Raw genomic sequence first — 18,618 nt, 5'->3', positions numbered from 1 at the left:
TCTCTAGCACAAAAAAATATCCCCTGCAGAGAGACAGTGAACAAATGAAAGATCACCTTCAGGAATGAGATCTCTTTATTGAGTCCTCATGGGAAACCACAATCCTGCCTTGGCTCTGCTCTCAGCCATGGTGTACATACTGATTCACACCGACCTTTCTCATGGGCTGCTCTTCCTCCACAGCCCCCAAAACTGTGGGTTGCCCACAAAAAGAGAAAAGGAAATAAATGAATGCACTGCTGAATGAAAAAAATGTTACACTCATGCCAGCACAGCTTGTGGGTAGAATAACCATTACTGCACCCCAAAAATACTCTTTTTTACTTAGCCACTTCCAGACATGATTTACTCTTAGGGCCAGCCAAAGAGATGAGGTCTGATGAGCTCTGTGCTGGGTACAGCTGCTCCCTCTTCCCAGAGAGGGACCTAGAGCCTGAGTTTCAAAAGCAGCACAGCTGTGTTTAGGTGAAGAAAGCAAAACTCAGGGACACAGGGGAGGACCCCACGGTGAAAGCAGGAGCAGGAATGTCTCCTGACTTGTTCAGAATGTTCTTAGTTTCTGGTCTCCTACTGCAGCAAGTTAGGATCTGACAGAAAAAGCGGTAACTTCAGGGCAATTCTCATAACCTGCCAGGGCAGGGAAGTGCTCAGTCAGACTAGAAAGAGACCATAAACAACCTGGGGTTTTTCAGCCCCCAAGATGGGACAGGGGAGCCTCTGGGCTGTTGTAAGAGTTTCCTGTCACTGGCAGTTACAAAACAGTGGAAAAACCAGCTCAAGAGCAGAAAAAGCTGAGGAAAAGACAGACCTCGACACCTTGTGCAATCTGCTGGCTTTCTGAACCAGGCTGGCTGCACACAGGAAGTGCATCCTTCAAGGCAGTGTTACAAACACGGAGAAAACCTCCTGTTAGTATTTTCCCCCTACTGAAAGTCCACAGAAGGCACAACTGCTCACCTCGGTCACGCCTGGTGCTTCCAGACCTTCCCTGTGATGCTCGAGTAGGAGCAAAGTCAACAGATCCCTTGGGACAACAGCATTCACAGTGCTAAGTACTACAACAAACCATTTTCGCCTTCAATCTTCCACTCAACGACAGGCTGAGCAACTGCTGGCACCAGCATGAAGGGGAAAACATTACAGACTTCACAGGGGAGAAGAATCTGCAGAAGAAAGTCTCCTCAGCCAGGCTGACCAGGGGAAGTGGGGCTGCAGATGCTGCTTGGGCGGTTCCTGGGGGCGTCTTGGCACGCCCTGCTCTGCTCCCAGGGCTACAAAAGGCAGTGGCTGTGGCAGCAGCTATCGACAGGGGAGCAGCGCCAAGGAGAGCAGGTAGAAGTGGGGCAAGAGGGACAGGGTGGGTCACTGGATGTCTTTCCTGAGGGGCTGTGGGTCATTCCTGCTTGGTGCAAAGCATGGTAGAGGAAACTGGGTTGGGCTGGTGGTGTCCTGCAGGAAGCCAAGAATCCAGAGGACAGAGCTGGAATGCTGCTGGTGTCTCTTCTCTCTAGTTAAACTTGATGGTCTGAGTCTGGTGGCCAGGATAGGCGACTATGGTGACACCAGGTTGCTCACTTGAAGGTCCACACCTTCATATTCAGGTAATAAACACAAGATGCTGACCAGAGGTGTCAGACAGACAGACCCAGGGCAGGAGAGGAGCTGGGCAGCAATTTATACCAGGCAATGGGAAGTCCAAATACAAACGATGCAGAGGCAGTCACCTCTCCCGGTGCAGGTTGCCTCATACAAGCCTCCAATACCCTACTTTGAAGCAAACTTATGCTTTTCCTTACTCTAAAAGGAAAGGCTAAATAAATAGATGGTCACTGGTAAATTCATGGCAGAGAGCAAACCACTGAGTTCCTGGAGCTGCTGGCACCATTACTCTTGGATACACCACTGAAGTGGTTTTGGACAGGTCAGATTTACCTGGTGGTTGTGTGCCAGGATGAGTGACATAAAATTCAGGTCCCAGGCAGTGGTAATGGAAGTGCATCTCAGGCTGTACAAGGGGAAGATGCTATTCCAATGGCTGCTCATTATCTGCCTAAAAAAACCAAAAAAACCAGTAATTCAAGCTGTATCTACAATGACCTGAAAGGAACAGTGCTCCTTCAAACCGATCTCTGACACCACCTTTGAGTACTACCTCTTGAACACAATAATGAAGCATGATGTAATTCTTAATGTAAGTAAATGTTGATCTGTTAGAGGGTAGAGAGGCTCTGCAGAGGGACCTTGACAGGCCGGACAGATGGGTGGAGTCCAAGGGCAGGAGATTTAACACATCCAAGTGCTGGGTTCTACACATTGGCCACAGCAACCCCATGCAGTGCTACAGGCTGGGGTCAGAGTGGCTGAGAGCAGCCAGGCAGAGAGGGACCTGGGGGTGCTGGTTGATAGTAGGCTGAACATGAGCCAGCAGTGTGCCCAGATGGCCAAGAAGGCCAATGGCATCCTGGCCTGCATCAGGAACAGTGTGGCCAGCAGGAGCAGGGAGGTCATTCTGCCCCTGTACACTGCACTGGTTAGGCCACACCTTGAGTCCTGTGTCCAGTTCTGGGCCCCTCAGTTTAGGAAGGAGGTTGAGCTGCTGGAAGGTGTCCAGAGAAGGGCAACAAAGCTGGGGAGGGGTTTGGAGCACAGCCCTGTGAGGAGAGGCTGAGGGAGCTGGGGCTGCTTAGCCTGGAGAAGAGGAGGCTCAGGGGTGACCTCATTGCCCTCTACAACTCCCTGAAGGGAGGTTGTAGCCAGGTGGGGGTTGGCCTCTTCTCCCAGGCAACCAGCACCAGAACAAGAGGACATAGTCTCAGGCTGTGCCAGGGGAGGTTTAGGCTAGAGGTGAGGAAGAAGCTCTTCATAGGAAGAGTGATTTGCCATTGGAATGTGCTGCCCAGGGAGGTGGTGGAGTCACCATCACTGGAGGTGTTTAGGATGAGACTGGATGGGGTGCTTGGTGCCATGGTTTAGTTGATTAGATGGTGTTGGATGATAGGTTGGACTTAACAGTCTCAAAAGTCTCTTCCAACCTATTCAGTTCAATTCAATCCTATTCTGTTCTAGAAAGGGATTCAGAAAGTCAACTAAAGCAACAATCTCTGTGCTTGCAAGTAAATGAGGATTTTTTAAAGGGCACTGATTAGCACAGAGTCTGCTGTAATGATGGATTTTTTACATTTCTTTTCCCCAGGATGAGAATCCTTGTTGGAAGCCTTCATTTGTGCCTCATTTCTTTCTTATTCAGTAGACCAAACGGATTCCTGACTCTGAGAACACCTACAGCCTGTGCCTTACTGGCATGTAACTACTCTTATTTGAACCTCTCTTCTGTATCAGAAGCACAAGCTCCAAAAGTGGCAAGAGCTCTCAATTTCTCACATAACCTCATTGAAAAAATAACCAAGAGAGACTTGGAAGGTTTTGAGGTGTTGGAAGTTTTAGACCTTTCCTACAATCAGATTAAGGAGATTGAACCTGGTGCATTTGAGAGTCTGCTCAGCCTCATCTCTGTGAATTTATCATTTAATGACAAGAAGCTTCTTGTCTCAGGTATTCCATCCTCAGGGGCTGCTCTGGAACCTGCCAAGGAGCTGCCACCTTCAGGAGGTCCATCTGTCCTGCACAATGTTCACCCCAGGCTGAGGCGAAGTGCAGAGAATCTTCTTCGACGAGGAGAGCAAACCGAAACAGACTCCCTGGCAGGCACACTACAGCCCAGTCTCTGTGCAGCACCAACAAATGGGACGCTCAACCTGTCACACAGGAAACTCTCTGAGGAAGAGCTGATGTTAAAGCTGGACTCAGGTCTCTGCCAAGCTCAGCTGGACAGCATTTTGGAGCTTGACATTAGTCACTGTGAGCTGGAGATGGATCTACTGTCACTGTTCACCCTGGTTTTGCCAATGACAAACGTGCAGTACATCGATGCCAGTTGCAACAGGCTAACAATTAACATTCTTGATGTTGAGGCTATCTGCAAATTCCCCTTAAGCAAGCTTTTGTTCTTAAACATTAGCAATAATCCCATAAACAGCCTGGACACACTGTGTCTGCCTTCAACCATCAAGGTCATTGATCTGTCCTTCACCAACATAAGCCAGATACCCCCCAATTTCGCTAGAAAACTCTTTAACTTAGAGCACATGTACGTACAAGGAAACCACTTCATCTACACCGCGCGCCCAGAAGTCACTGAGGAAGTCCCAAAGCTTTCCCCTGGCACTGTACATATTAATGCCATTTCATTTGTCAGAAACCAGGCTGGCACCCCCATTGAGAGCCTTCCCAAGAAACTCAAACACCTGAAAGTGTCCAACTGTTCCATTGTAGAACTGCCAGAGTGGTTTGCTGACACAATGAGAGAACTATTGCTTTTGGATCTCAGCAGCAACAGGATTTCTGTGCTTCCTGACCTCCCTCCCTCCCTGCAGCATCTTGATGTAAGCAATAGTGATATTAAAATGATACCCCCTGGTTTTAAATCTGCCTCTAACTTAACCATATTTAACATTCAGAATAATAAAGTCACAGCTATGCACCCCGAGCATCTGCCCTCGACTTTAACACAATGTGATATCAGTAAGAACAAGCTGAACCTATTGCCATTGACTGATGCCCTAGAGAAACTTGAACATTTGAATGTTTCTGGAAACCTCATCGCCAGGCTGGAGCCCACCAGCCAGCTTCCTGTGCTCACTAACCTGGACAGCAGCCACAACCTGATTTCAGAACTCCCTGATCACTTCGGTAAAGCTCTTCCGATGTTGAAGTACTTTAATTTATCAGGGAACAAGATCTCCTTCCTGCAGCGTGGCTCTCTCCCAACTTCTCTGCTGGAGTTAGACATCAGTGACAACGCCATCACCACGGTGGTGGAAGACACTTTTGGTCAGTTATCGAGTTTGAGTGTTTTGACCGTCCAAGGCAAGCATTTCTTTTGTAACTGTGATTTGTACTGGTTTGTGAACGTCTACATCCGCAAGCCCCAGCTGCAGATAAACGGCAAAGGAAACCTCAGGTGCAGCTTCCCACCCGAGCGAAGGGGCTCCTTGGTGGAAAGCAGCAACCTCACCCTTCTGCACTGCTCCCTGGGCATCCAGATGGCCATCACAGCGTGCGCTGCCATTCTGGTCGTTCTGGTGCTGACAGGCTTGTGCTGGCGCTTCGACGGCCTGTGGTACGTGAGGATGGGCTGGTACTGGTGCATGGCCAAGAGGAAGCAGTACGAGAAGCGGCCAGAAAACAAGGCCTTCGATGCCTTCATTTCATACAGCGAACATGATGCACACTGGACAAAACAGAATCTACTGGAAAGACTGGAAGCTGATGGGTTCAGAATCTGTTACCACGAGAGGGATTTCAAACCAGGGCATCCTGTGCTTGGCAACATTTTCTACTGCATAGAGAACAGCCATAAAGTCCTTTTTGTTCTCTCCCCCAGCTTTGTAAACAGCTGCTGGTGTCAATATGAACTGTATTTTGCTGAACACCGGGTCCTGAATGAAAATCAGGATTCCCTCATCATGATTGTGCTGGAAGACCTCCCACCCAACAGTGTGCCACAGAAGTTCAGCAAGCTCAGGAAGCTGCTGAAAAGGAAAACATACTTAAAGTGGAGTCCTGAGGAACACAAACAGAAAATGTTCTGGCGACAGCTGGCAGCTGTCTTAAAAACAACCAATGAACCACTTATGAGAACAGAAAACGGATCCACTCAGGAAGCATATGAGATGGAATGAGGTACAAGAACATATGGAGCTTGTACCTGGAAAGTCTGTGGTCAAATAAAAGTCTTTCTGTGTTTACCTCCTACAAAGGCTGCTGTGTGCAATACAGGTTTGTCTTGGATCAGTCCCAGGAGAGGTCACTACTGCGGGTCTGTAGCACATGAGTTATTAGATCTGATACAAGAACCCGTTACCTGAAGGGATGAGACATAAGCACTGATAAACAGACTTTCCTTCCTGGGTGCTTGGTTTGCTTCAGCTATTTCTTAAAGTGCTGTGGATATTACCTGAAAGGAAGAACAGCCTGAGTCACACTACACGTCCCACCTGTCTTTCTGAGGTTACCGAAGTGGAAGGTGATGTCATTCAAAGACAAAGTTGTAGTCCAGAACCAGCTTAGGATGGGAACACACACTGTGTACACCTAAGGAACACACAAACTGCGACAGCACAGAGGTAAGAGCTTCCTTCAGAGGTTTATAAAGAAAAGATTTGCCACCATTCCCAGGCAGGAGCTGATTTTAATTGCGTTATGGATTGCACCAGCTACACAGCTGCTTTTTCTAAACCACTGGGAATTCACATACTGTTATCCCTTGCTCTCTTACCCAGCTCCTCTCTCCACACACATTATCCAGCTCTTTTGTCCAGCACTCTGCTGCTTCCCCTCTCAATCAGATTGCTGCTTTTCTAACCTTGCTCTCACACTTTGCTGGTCCTGTGCTCAGCAGAAGAGGGGTCCTACACAACAAGCGGGCTAAAGGAAAGGAGAAAAATTACACTCCAGAAGGGTCTAAACTGATTATTTTATCATAGGATGATTACTTCATGATTCACTTCAAATAAATTGTACATATTTTCAAATCCATTTTCTATTTACTACATCCATAAGCCTCTCCCCAGGCAGTTATTTAGTACAACTGACAGTTTAAACCACACTCTGTTCCTACTGCAGGTTAAAAGGTGTGGCACTTGCCTACCGGGCATTCTAAGAGTATTAACACATTTGTGGTATTAATACAGTGAGCAGCAGGAGTTAACAGAAAACCAATATAACAAAGTTCTTTGAAGAGATTTCAGTTTAGTTTAATAATACATTGCATAAAGGCAGTCAAACTCCCTTCCATCCTAAAGCTCTACCCTTCTAGCTTTGCTCCCATTTGAAATAACCAATGCAAATTACATTTATGAATAAGATGTGAGGGATTTTATCTTCCATCATGTGATGAGGTTCCTACAACCTAAACCAAAAGCACAGCAGGAATTTACATACAGACAGTAAACCTGAAATCTGCTTCATGATAAAATGAAGTCTTAATGTGTCTCTTCAACTCCCTTGATGTGCATGACTCCACCTTGCAACAGCTTACGGGGTCCTGGCCTACGCTCCTGAATTGCTGCTAAGAATGGACAGTTTGAAACAAAATGAGAAGACACCATGGCTTTTTCCTCCAAATTAGTAGTAAAGAGAACTGCAAAGAAAGTCCAAACAAAACAGATCTTTTGGTTATCTTTTATAATTACTTTATAAAGAACCATGTTATTGATTTATAGAGAAAAGTACTTGGCCAGAAAGAATTACTCATGGAAATGATTTCCATGTGACAGGTGTATTAGAAAGTTGTTCACATCCAGTTTATTGCAATAAAGCTGTCATGAATCATTCAAAATCAACTAAAATGCAGTGCTTTAAACAAATAGCATTCATGATGTCAGTCTTCTAGGAAAACCTTGAAAAGAGTTAACAAATAGCCTAAACCCAGGACAACTCACACAGGGCAAGGAGATGAACAGGTTGTTTCATCTTCCCATCGCTGCCGTTTTGCCCAAGATGTGGCATTTCCTCATAACCAGGCACCCAAAGCCTGTGGCACCGTTGTTACAGAGGTACTAAGGCTCTGCTGAAGTCCACAGAAGCTGAAGGGTGATTGCTTGCTTTGAAAAGATCTGGCCACTTAAAATGGTAATTGCCAAGCATTTCAATTTCTCTGATGCTTGTTTCCCAAGAAACTCCCACAACACCTGACACCACCCAAGTGGGAGACTCGTAAAAACATAGCCACGCTTTTGCTCAGTCTGCAGCTCAACCGGTGAAGTTTGTAAGTAGACAGATTACTCACCTTTGAATCAAACAGTTGTTAGAGTTCTTAAGAAAACCTCAAAAACTTGTAGTTGTGTGGTCATTCTGCTTTTAAGAGGGTCAGGAATGTCACAGCTGAACCCCCCAATTCCCACTTTTATACAAACTCACAGACAACAAAAGCAAGTTTATGAACAAGAACATCCCTGCATGGCTCAGAGTGTATCAGTACCACAATACTTCAACATTCATCTTTATCTTCCAGTAGGTATTGCACAGTTACTTCTATCAGGTGGAAAATACTTTGATGAATTATTTTGGGATACAGAACATCACCAATCCTTGAAATAGATGTAAATTAAGATATATATATGCCTCAGAGATTGATTACAGTGCCACAACACTTCTCAGAAGTTCTTTTCCACTGGCACTGCAATTCTGTAAAACACCTTCTCTTGCTTCAGGAAGCAGAGACTGAAATCCTAAACTTCAGTGCAAGCTCATGGAAATGTTACCATCTGCCTCAAGGGAGCCAGGATTTCACCCTGCAAATTTAAAGGATTTTTGTTATTACTGGCACTTGCTACAAGAAAAATCACCAAATCTTTCAACCTTCTGCAACGGGAAGAGGTTAAACTTAGGTGACATAATACTGAGCACGCTTCTAATTCTTGAGAATCCAGCAGATACACAGATTAACAAGCAATACTCCTGGCATTGTTCTCCCAGGCATTCTACCTTGTGACATAATTAATTGTATAGCTGTAACATTTACTCTTTTGCCTGTCCAGAAGTAAAATCTGGTAACAAAAACACCTTTATGTAACAATTCCAAATACAGATCTACAACAGCCCCCCTTTTCACTTCCCTCAGAAACTCAAGAAAGCATCAGGAGAGTAATATCCCAGTATTCACTTCAAATGCAGATAGTTTGGTTTCAATGCTTAGTGCCAACTTCCTTAACTGGCAGCAGTAACACCAAGTTCAAAATAATTATTAACAAAACCAAAAAAGGGACTGCCCAGACCAGAACCTTTTCTAAGGATACACTGAGGGCACTGGTATCTGCTTGGCTGAAGCACTGTCATAGTCTTGCACCAAGTTGTGGGTGGTGTGATAATGCATGGCAACGTAGGGTTTGGCAAACCCAAACGCTGAGTTTGCTGGCTGTAAGCTGTTTGGTGTGCTCACCTCCAGGGAAGGACTGCTGTTATAGATACTGTAATAGGGCTCGATCCGGGTGTTCACGGGGGTGGAGCTGCTCTGTGCATAGTGCTGGTGCCCATCAGACACCTTGGGACTCAGCGCACTTTCCTTGGAGTGACTAGGACCACAGGCTTGGTCCACAAACTTTTTCTGAGGTTTTGGAGACAACATGTAGGCTGAATTCGTCTCATGGTGGGATGACTTGTTCCTGTTGACTTCCAGGCTGCCTTTGCCCATGGCCCGAAGCCTTGTCTTCTGCTTGCAGCAGAAAAAGATGAGGGCTACGTACTGCAGGCACCAGAGGACCCGTCTCCGAAGTCCTGCACTGTTGCGAGAATATATAAAAGGATTTAATCCTGATTTGAAAAAAATGAGAGCAAACCCACATAGCTCAAACTGGTAGAGAACAAAGCTGCTGCTGCTGGACAGCATGTCCTGCATCAAAGAGATGCCCAAGGGCAAGCAACAAACCAGTACTGTAAGCACAATGATGATGCACGTCACCACTGCTCTGGAGTCTTTGGCTGTGGACAGGTTGACTGCTGACACTAGCTGGAGTTGGCCAGCAGTGGCCAAAGGCTGGCCAAGACGCTTGGCATAACCATGGATCTGGACATGCTGTGGCTCGCTGTAGCTCTGGTTCCTGTACAGGGCAGGCACGGAGCTTTTCACGCCCTCCCTGGCCCCAGGGGCTAAGGGTCCCACGAAGGGCTGCGGTCTGGAGGCATCTACAGCCACCACAGGTGGACACTTCCTCACCTGGGCATTCCTCCGCAGGGCTTGGGCGATCATAACATAGGAGACAGACACCACGGTCACACAGCAGATGAAGTCAATGACGTAAAGGTAGAGGATGACCTTCCCCTCACCGCTAGCAAAGCTGGACATGGGCAAGCAGAGGCGGGAGTCGTGGGTTTTGAGGGTGGCCAAGGTGGCCAAGGTGAAGCTAGTAGCCCACAAAAGCAGGGTGAGAAGAAGGGTACAAGGAAAGGAGGCTGTGTGGTGTGGCTGCTTCCCCAGCACCATGCGCAGTCGGTGCAGGGCAATGACTGCCACTGTCTTGAGCGACATGATGATGAAGCCAGAGCTGGTGAGGTGGAAAGTGAAGCAAAAGGCGCCCGGGACGCCTCGGGTCAGGTCAAAGAAGAGCACAAAGGCAAACATGGGGGCGGCCACCCCGCAGATGAAGAGGTCGCAGAAGCAAAGATTGAGGATCATGAAGTCGAAGTTGGTCCTGAATTTCCTGAGGACGGGGTCGAAGAAGGACAGCAGGACGATGAGGTTGCCGTAGGAGCCCAGGCAGAAGATGAGGGCCAGCAGGCAGACGCAGGCCGCCAGCGTCACGGCGTGGGTCGCCTCCCGCAGCTCCGCGGGGCCGCTGCCCGCGCTGCCGTTCCCACCCAACGACAGCACAGCAGCTGCGGGGGGGTCCTCCGCGCCCGCCGCCGGCAGCCGTCCCGACGCGTTCATCTCCGCCCGGCCTGCCGCCGCCGCCCCCTCACCGCGGCTGCGGGCGAGGCGGGCCCGCGGGGGGGGCCGCCCGTCCCGCTGCCCCGCAGCACGAACGCGGCCGTGCCGCCGCCGCTCCCTCAAGGCTACCCCCGCCATGGCGCCGCCCGCCCCGCCATGGCACTCGCCTACCCACAGCCGCCGCACCCGGGGCCCGGCCCCTTCCCCGCCTGGCGTATCCCGCCTTGATGCCTCCGCCGCGGCGCTGAAGTCACGGCCGAGGTGTGGCTGCAGGCAGAGGGCCCGCCCCTCCCGCAGTTCCAGCCCCTGACCTACGGCCCCCGCCACGGACAGCCCGCCGCAGCCGCGAAAGCAGCCCTCCTGCTGCCTGCGGGAAGAGTGCCGTGGTGAGGGGGATGCTGTAGCTCCGGAAGCTTCCCTAATCGTCTCTGGCGCTGCACCTGCGGTTCAAGCTTGATGAGCAGCCCTGGCACAAACCGTTCCAGTTGCGCTGTGTGCAAACAGCTGCGTTGGTGCGAGACAGTGTAGCAACTCTAGCTTTGATCTGGTTGTTGCCTGCAACGAGACTTGGTGAAACTGCAAGAAAGAGGCAGGCAGGGCAAAGGGTACTGGACACCCCAGTCTTGGCCCTGAGGCTCTCATGAAGCAGAGTGGCCAGATAAGGCAGGTGGAGACTTTGCTACCAAGGCATGTCACAGGCCTGTCGTTATTCCATCAACAACAGGGCCTTAGGTGCTTAGCTAACACCAACAAAACGTGCACCCCAATCCAAAGCCAACAGTTTTGCACACTCTCATTGCACTCGGACTGCAGTGCTGCTTTCCCAGGCAAGCTTATCTACAGCTAGAAGCACAGGATCTAAGGCAAAGGAACTTCTGTATTCCCACCTGGGGTGAAAAAAAAAAACCAAACTAGCATTATTTATCTGTTTACTGCTAGCTACTATGATCACAAATACAGTAGTTGCCATTTAAAGGGATGGAGAGTGCCAAGCGTTGGAACACTTAAAGGGATCATTTTGCAACACTTCCATGGATTTGACCATGCTCGGTGCACGTGATCCAAGCCAGTCAAATGCTGTCATAGGCAGGCACAACACAGGGACCTGAGTGTCAGGCAGGCACTGAAAAAGTGCCTATACTATATTTAAACAGCAGAAAAAATGCTGTTTAAATATAGTAGACTCAGTATTTCTGACTTAGGCACAGGTACTTACCCTATATAGTACATTTCTACATACATTTCATAGTTTCATTCAGGGTTGGAAGGGACCACAAGGATCATCTAGTTCCAACCCCCCTGCCATGGGCAGGGACACCCTACACTAGATCAGGCTGGACAGAGCCTCATCCAGCCTGCTCTTAAACACCCCCAGGGACGGGGCCTCGACCACCTCCCTGGACAACCCATTCCAGGGCTTCACCACTCTCATGGTGAAGAACCTCCTCCTCACATCTAGCCTGAATCTCCCCACCTCTAGCTTCATTCCATTCCCCCTAGTCCTATCACTACCTGAGATCCTGAGGAGTCCCTCCCCAGCCTTCCTGTAGGCCCCCTTCAGATACTGGAAGGCTACAATTAGGTCACCTCGGAGCCTTCTCTTCTGCAGACTGAACAGCCCCAACTCCTTCAGTCTGTCCTCACAGGAGAGGAGCTCCAGCCCTCTGATCATCCTCGTGGCCCTTCTCTGGACACGTTCCGGCACCTCCACATCCCTCTTGTAATAGGGGCTCCAGAACTGGACACAGTACTCCAGGTGGGGTCTCACCAGGGCTGAGTAGAGAGGGAGAATCACCTCCCTCGACCTGCTAGCCACACTTCTCCTGATGCAGCCCAGGATCTGATTGGCTTTGCAGGCTGCAAGTGCACATCTTAATTATCTTCCTCTACCCACAGCAATCATGTAGGTGCTCTGCAGAACCATCAAGACTGTGACAAGTATGTTAGGCTGATAGCTGAAAGCTTGTCAGTAGTACCTGCTTGTTTATGTTTCAATGTATTTGTTTAAAATGAAGAGGTTTTTCACATCCAGTAACTTACCCAGTTGGTTATGGAAATACAATCACTTCACTTAGTCGTCTTGCAAGACAGTCACTGAACAGCCACTGAAACATGAGCAAAAAATACAACAAAGCCCCACCCCAAAACCTCCCAATGAATGAATTCTTCCATACGTCACCTTCATTCTTTGGTGCTTCAAACAGCAATGGTCACTGATACGTGGTCACTAGAACTATCACTGCTGCCACAACATCTCTAAGATCTTTTTTCCATCTGTCTTACTGTTCAAGGAGAGAAATGCTCTCTTCTTCAGCTATAAATGTCTCCCTCTCCTGAGGGATTGCAGAATTCATTATTCATTCAGCTCAGAATTCATTACATGTCTATATTGCCTGGGGAAAGGCAGGGAATAGAAGTAACAAATGAGTTGTGGTATTTGATGAAAAACTCGATTGTTCCTACATTCTCATAATAGGAGACTAGATCATTCACCCACAAAAAGCCAGTGCCACTTGGTTTGCACTGCCACGGGTATGTATTTTGTCCTATAGAACTGTACTTTGAATAGGTATTCTATTTTCTGTTTGTATCAAGTGATTGCTTGCTGATTTATAAACAGCTATTGCGAATTAACCCCACCTGCCTATTTACCATCCTAGCTCTGACTACAGGGAAGATTTCCCACCAGGCACTGGACCCTCAACACTGCAACCGGTTCCAAGCTACACTTTTACTAGGGATACAAAAGAAAATAAACTCCCAACTACAATAAAAAGCAGCAGAGCTGGTTCCTACAGTTAGCTGCCCTTAGTGTAGGTGAAACAGCACATGTAAGATCTGCTCCAGTAGTTACTCATCCAATACATACATTAAAGATTATCCTCTGCAACAACAAACAAGTCTTTCCTTTTTTTTTTTTAAATCAGCAAAACTAACCTCCACTTCAAACTAGCTTCTCCAATTTTAGGTGTGCCTCAGAAGTCACTAATGGTTTTGGCAAGCCTCACTAGGTACAAGATAGTTTTACATAAATATAAAAGCTAGTTTTATTAATTAAACCTTAATGCTCCCTTAGCTCACACCTGAACTGCACAATAAACACATACCAAACAAACAAACAAAAGACCCTCAAAAGCACAGTAACCAACCTTAAATTGCAGTCTCAGAATAAGGAATTTCCACTTTAGAAATACCCCAAAAATCCAAAGGTTACAAACAGTCCATTTATTGGTCTTAAACTACATACACAATTGAAATAATAATTTTGGCACTACACTATAGAGTGGTTACATCGGTGTGCTGACAAGTCATTAAATACTGCACCAGGAACACTGCTGTGCTTTGAAGTTTGGAATGAGTCACACACTCAGCAGGTAGATCACTCGAGACATATCAGTGCTCCTGAAAGGTTGCATGGAAGCTGAAACACACACCAGTTGAATTATTTCAGTGTACCACACATTCTAGGAACTTATCACACCAGAACAGGTGATGTCAGCATTCAGAGGTGGCCACAACTGTTGCATTAAGATCTGAACAAGACATAGTAATAATGAGATACAAGAAAACCAAAGCAAATCTCTGCCTTTCAGACATGAAGAGATATCCTGTTAAAGAAAATAATTTAGAAACCTAATAATGGCATTTCATTTGATACAAAAGCCAGGACCACTACTGTATTAACAGCTAAGTATGAATCTTTACAAATTAATCTCACAATGCTGTTATGTAAAAGGTTGCAAACTGTACAATGCTTTGTCAATGCAATGCCTCTACAATTTATACAGTCTTTTACAACTATGTAACACGTATTAAACATGGTGTCAAATAGCCAACAAATACCAATCTCCAAACAAAGCTGCAGGCAAAAACAACACAGAGCTTCCAGCGTCTTTGAACAAGAAGTGCTCGCTCACACAGGGACACTCCTTATGGGAACGCGCTGTTCAGACAAGTCACCCACTCGGCACCTTTTCACACTGGGCATACATTTCATTCCATGAACTCAACCATTGCTTGGTAGTCCATTATTTCATCTCTGTGAGCTTCTATTATATGGCCACACCCATAGTCTTTCACCCTTAATGTGCAAGTAATCAGAGATTTTGTGTGTTTTCCATACATGGTTAAGCTATCTGTGAAGACCTGGCCAGGCAAGTAAGAGCTTTCACTCCCCGTATTTTGTCCTGCCATCACCTATACTGCACAGAGAAGATCAGCTATTTACATTTTGACAGGGAAGATACAAAAAGGCAATCCTGCCCTGAGGTGGACTGAATGGTACAGAGCCTGTCACCTGATGGGCACTTTAATCCAAGTAGTGAAAAATAAACTCTGAGAAAGAGGTTCCTTGTACTGGATGCTGACTCGGTAAGAAGTTGCATCAACAGAATTGGACAGCTTCACTGAGAATATTCTGGTTTGCAGTGCTCTCTGGTTCTGCCTATCTTTGATGCTGTAAGCAGCTGAGAAAAAGGGTCAGGAAAGGAGAATAAAAAAAAATGTGCAGTGTAAGTCACTGCGTGCAAGAAAGGAGAAACAAGACAGATGTGTAATGAAGGCCAATGAGAAGGATCTTGCAATAAACTCACAGTCAGGCTCTGCAAGCACAGTTACAAGGAGACTGTGGGGCTCCCACAGCTGACCCTGGGGAGGTGAAATTCTTCATGAACAGAATCAGGTTTTTATATTTGCATTTGAGAGTGGGTTTGATTAGGCATCAGGATTTCCAACACGAAGTTTTCAACATGATAAATTATCTTTTGAGTTTCCTTTATTTTGCAGAAAGGTTCCTATGTGCTGTTTTTTCCAGGAGAAATCTGAAAAGAAGATGGAATGCAAAACAAGAATTCAGTACAAGACTATTGTCTCATGCTATTGCCACAGAAAATAATGAAAAAAGAACAACTTCTCTTGGAATACTATCATAAAACATCACAACGTTGTAGCATATCAAAGAGAAACCCCAGGAAGGGATTCACTCTTTGGGGACATGCCTGTGTGAAGGGACCTGGTAGCAAAGCCATAATGTGGAAGAGGAAAGCTTTTTGTAGCAGTCATTCCCATTGTGAGATTTAGATGATTTACTGGACTGAAGTCCTCAAAGGCATCAGAAGTACAAAGTAGTAAGTACCCTGGTTTCAGTGAAACTGCCAGGTATTTAAAAGGGAAGCCAACTGACAGAAAATGGAGAAAAGGACATCAATAGTCAAGAAAACAAGCATGTCTTAGCAAAATACAAGTGTAATGCAGGGGCAGACAAACAGATGGACAATATTTACATCCTACCTCAAACAGACTGCTGGAGGTACAAGGAACTGACACTTGGCTATAGAATATTCCCTGCAGTTAGGGATTTTCCCTTGCTTTCCCCATTAGCTCGACTAGATTTCACAAGGCATGTTCCTGTCAGTTTATGTCTTACCTCTCTATGCATAATAGCATGGTGAAACCAAGAGGTCAGTAAGCACTAGTAGCTGGTCATCTGTGAACTGCTGTTTATGCTCCTGCCAGTTGTCATGATGGGTCCTCCGGAAATTTGAGAGGGTTTTTTTCACAGTCATCTGCACAGCAGACAATCAGCATTGATTTGCATGAGTCACTGACTTAAGCTCCATGATAAAACAAGTATTAAACATAAAAATAACTGCAACATGTTTGAGCGGTTACCAAGGTTGAAAAGGGCTTTGGGAGTTCAGCCCAGTTCCCCCGTTTTTTAAGTTCTATCTTTGTTTAGTATTTTGACCAGTGTCATGATTCAAACATCTTTATACAAATGATTCTTTGACTTACAACAACATTGTGTCTGAAAAAATTACAATAGAAAGAATTTCAGAAGTGAAATGTTCTTCTCCTTTCCCTTGGATGTTTCACATCAATGGTTTGGGTCTCAAAATGAGTTATCAATCACATAATGTGCATAGAAGAAACAAGTCAGAGGTAAACTACCTTCTACTAGTCAAACTATTGAGTTTGTTATTAACAAAACCCAAACCAAACCAAACCCACCCAACCACAACCCTCCCCTCAGTTCACTTTAATTCAATAAAGCACACCAAAGCAAAATTTGTTTGGCCTATGGAATTCTTCAGCCATAATTTCACTGCTCTAATTAAAACAGCAGAGGTCCACAAAAGTGGACAAAGGAAAGAGGTAGACTGCAACAGAGTAATTATTTAGTTAAAAACTTGTTTCTAGGGCTGCTTATAAAAGCTTGGTTTATACATGGCAGAATGATTCTTTGGTTTCAGGTTGTCATTTTGTCAAGTAGCATACACAAAAGTGACATTTAGGAGAGACTATTTCCTCCTTATATATTTCTTGCACCTTTCAGTTTATGCTTTAAAGTAAGAACCGAACTACCACCAAAATGAAACCAAAACAACAAAACTTTAAAGCAGTTCATGACTTAAGATTTAGAACCATTTAATAAAATGCAGCACGTTAAGCTTCTTATTATTTATTTCTAGGAAAGGAGAACCAAGAATGAGTCATGTGCATTTCAGACATGATATACTGATCAGAGAAATGATGTAATTTTACCTCAATAGGCTGAGGATCATTAAGATGAGCACTGAGATCCATCAGGAGCTGTGGCATCCAGGTGGGTACATCATATGGACTTGACAAGATACAGGCACTAAGTCCCAGTACACCAGCATGGCGTTTAACTAGGTCTGCAATACAGGACATGGATTTACAGCTGGCAAGGTGCAAATGTCTTGTCTAAGACACTCCTCAATGGCATAACCAAACTTCAAACTGATTATCAGTGAAAATAAAACTATTTTTGATTGATGACCATGACTGAAGCAAGCCATTACATAGAGGTGATCTAATTGAATGAACAGACTGATGCCAATCTTGAGCGAGTTCTGACCCTGAATTAACGAAACAAAACCCACTGCCACAGTAGAGCGCTCTGACTTCTACAGAAAGCCAGGCACTTCTACAGACCATACAGTCAAATTCACACAGGTGTATGGATCTCCAAATTGCTTCTACTTTCTTAGAGAGTCATAGATTCATTCTTTATCTTAAATTTGTAATGGAATGATGTGTAAAAAACCAAAACAATGAGATTATCAACAAATGCTGTATACTTGATAAGCATTTCAACTGGGCTTCCTTCTCTCAAAGGATCTCTCCACTCAGTATACAGCTCATAAACTGAATCTTTCTTCACTGTTCCCTATTTCTGCATTCAGAATGTATTCTCGAGCACCTGAACCATTTGACAATGTGGAAACCCACTCCTGGGTCACATGAATGTGACTCAAATGCACTAAATGTCTGGTCAGGAGCCTAATAAGAAGTTGTTGGGGGTTTTGTTTGTTTTTTTCCTTTTCCTTTTTTTCTTTTCTTCCCCCCAGTGTGTGTGTGGAAGGAAAAACATCTGCACACGCAGCAGCCCTTATGTTTCTCTGGCTGTATGTTAGTTTTCTAAACACTGCTTCAACACAGGGGACATTCTACTCTATCTGGACTGATTGCAGAGGAAGCGCTGCAGAAAGGATTTTTCTTCCTAATGCACGGTTTTAGTCTCTGAAGTGGTGTTCTTACCCCCAGAAGGAATTGTATCCACCACTGAAGCCAGATCTCGCTTCCTTTTCTTGGGTAACCTCATCTTGCACAGCTGTTCAAAGTGAGTCTGCATAGGCCCATCCATTGTGAGAAAATTGCACTGCAGCAGACCGCTTAGTGTGGTAGCAGCCATTTCTCTCACCTGGGAGCACAGACAACACATACCACAATTACTAAGCACACATGCACAGCAAGAAGCAGGTGGTTATGCTATTACTGTCCTTTTAGGCATATCCAGCTAGGCCAAGTTACCTTCACATAATTTGTCATAAAATAACCTACTAGTCAAGGCAACAATGCAATTTGACTCTACTGTCAAGACCTATCACAGACTAGAGTAGCTTTAGGTTTACAATCTGACATTAAAGAAGACATGCCACCCCAAATAATCAGCCTTCTTTTCAACATTCATAAGTCTCTGTATCAACATAAGATGATACACATTTTTCAAATGAACTCTGTATTTTATTCAGAAGCATTTAATTTCCCCCCTCACAATCGATTCAAATCTCCTAAATCCATAGCTATACAACTATAAACCCATGTTT

The 18,618-nt window shown here is 45.7% G+C and overlaps 3 protein-coding genes across 3 annotated transcripts in view; 1 reads left to right on the top strand and 2 right to left on the bottom strand.

The window, feature by feature from the left end:
- The first annotated feature begins 1,047 nt into the window (after positions 1-1,047).
- LOC137448607 (toll-like receptor 2) lies at positions 1,048-5,999 on the top strand. Its single transcript, XM_068153327.1, has 2 exons — positions 1,048-1,332; positions 3,194-5,999. Exon 2 carries the CDS (start codon positions 3,195-3,197, stop codon positions 5,739-5,741), a length of 2,547 nt encoding a protein of 848 aa, XP_068009428.1. The 5' UTR covers positions 1,048-1,332; position 3,194; the 3' UTR covers positions 5,742-5,999.
- A 187-nt stretch (positions 6,000-6,186) lies between these two features.
- On the bottom strand, positions 6,187-10,742 carry GPR75 (G protein-coupled receptor 75). Its single transcript, XM_068153330.1, has one exon. It carries the CDS (start codon positions 10,622-10,624, stop codon positions 8,849-8,851), a length of 1,776 nt encoding a protein of 591 aa, XP_068009431.1. The 5' UTR covers positions 10,625-10,742; the 3' UTR covers positions 6,187-8,848.
- A 2,954-nt stretch (positions 10,743-13,696) lies between these two features.
- PSME4 (proteasome activator subunit 4) overlaps positions 13,697-18,618 on the bottom strand; it is a 56,574-nt gene continuing 51,652 nt past the window's right edge. Inside the window, exons 44-47 of the mRNA XM_068153326.1 lie at positions 18,050-18,212; positions 17,030-17,163; positions 15,912-16,050; positions 13,697-15,306 (exon numbers count right to left, since the gene is read on the bottom strand). Of these exons, the coding sequence (XP_068009427.1) occupies positions 15,916-16,050; positions 17,030-17,163; positions 18,050-18,212 (432 nt within the window). The 3' untranslated portion in view covers positions 13,697-15,306; positions 15,912-15,915. The remainder of the gene's footprint in view (positions 15,307-15,911; positions 16,051-17,029; positions 17,164-18,049; positions 18,213-18,618) is intronic.

Source organism: Melanerpes formicivorus, unplaced genomic scaffold, assembly GCF_026170545.1.
Source record: "Melanerpes formicivorus ecotype bairdi unplaced genomic scaffold, bMelFor1.0.p_v2 SCAF_25, whole genome shotgun sequence".
Classification (NCBI taxonomy): domain Eukaryota; kingdom Metazoa; phylum Chordata; class Aves; order Piciformes; family Picidae; genus Melanerpes; species Melanerpes formicivorus.
The sequence above is the reverse complement of the archived record's forward strand: the minus strand, read 5'-3'. Positions and strand labels throughout refer to the sequence as shown.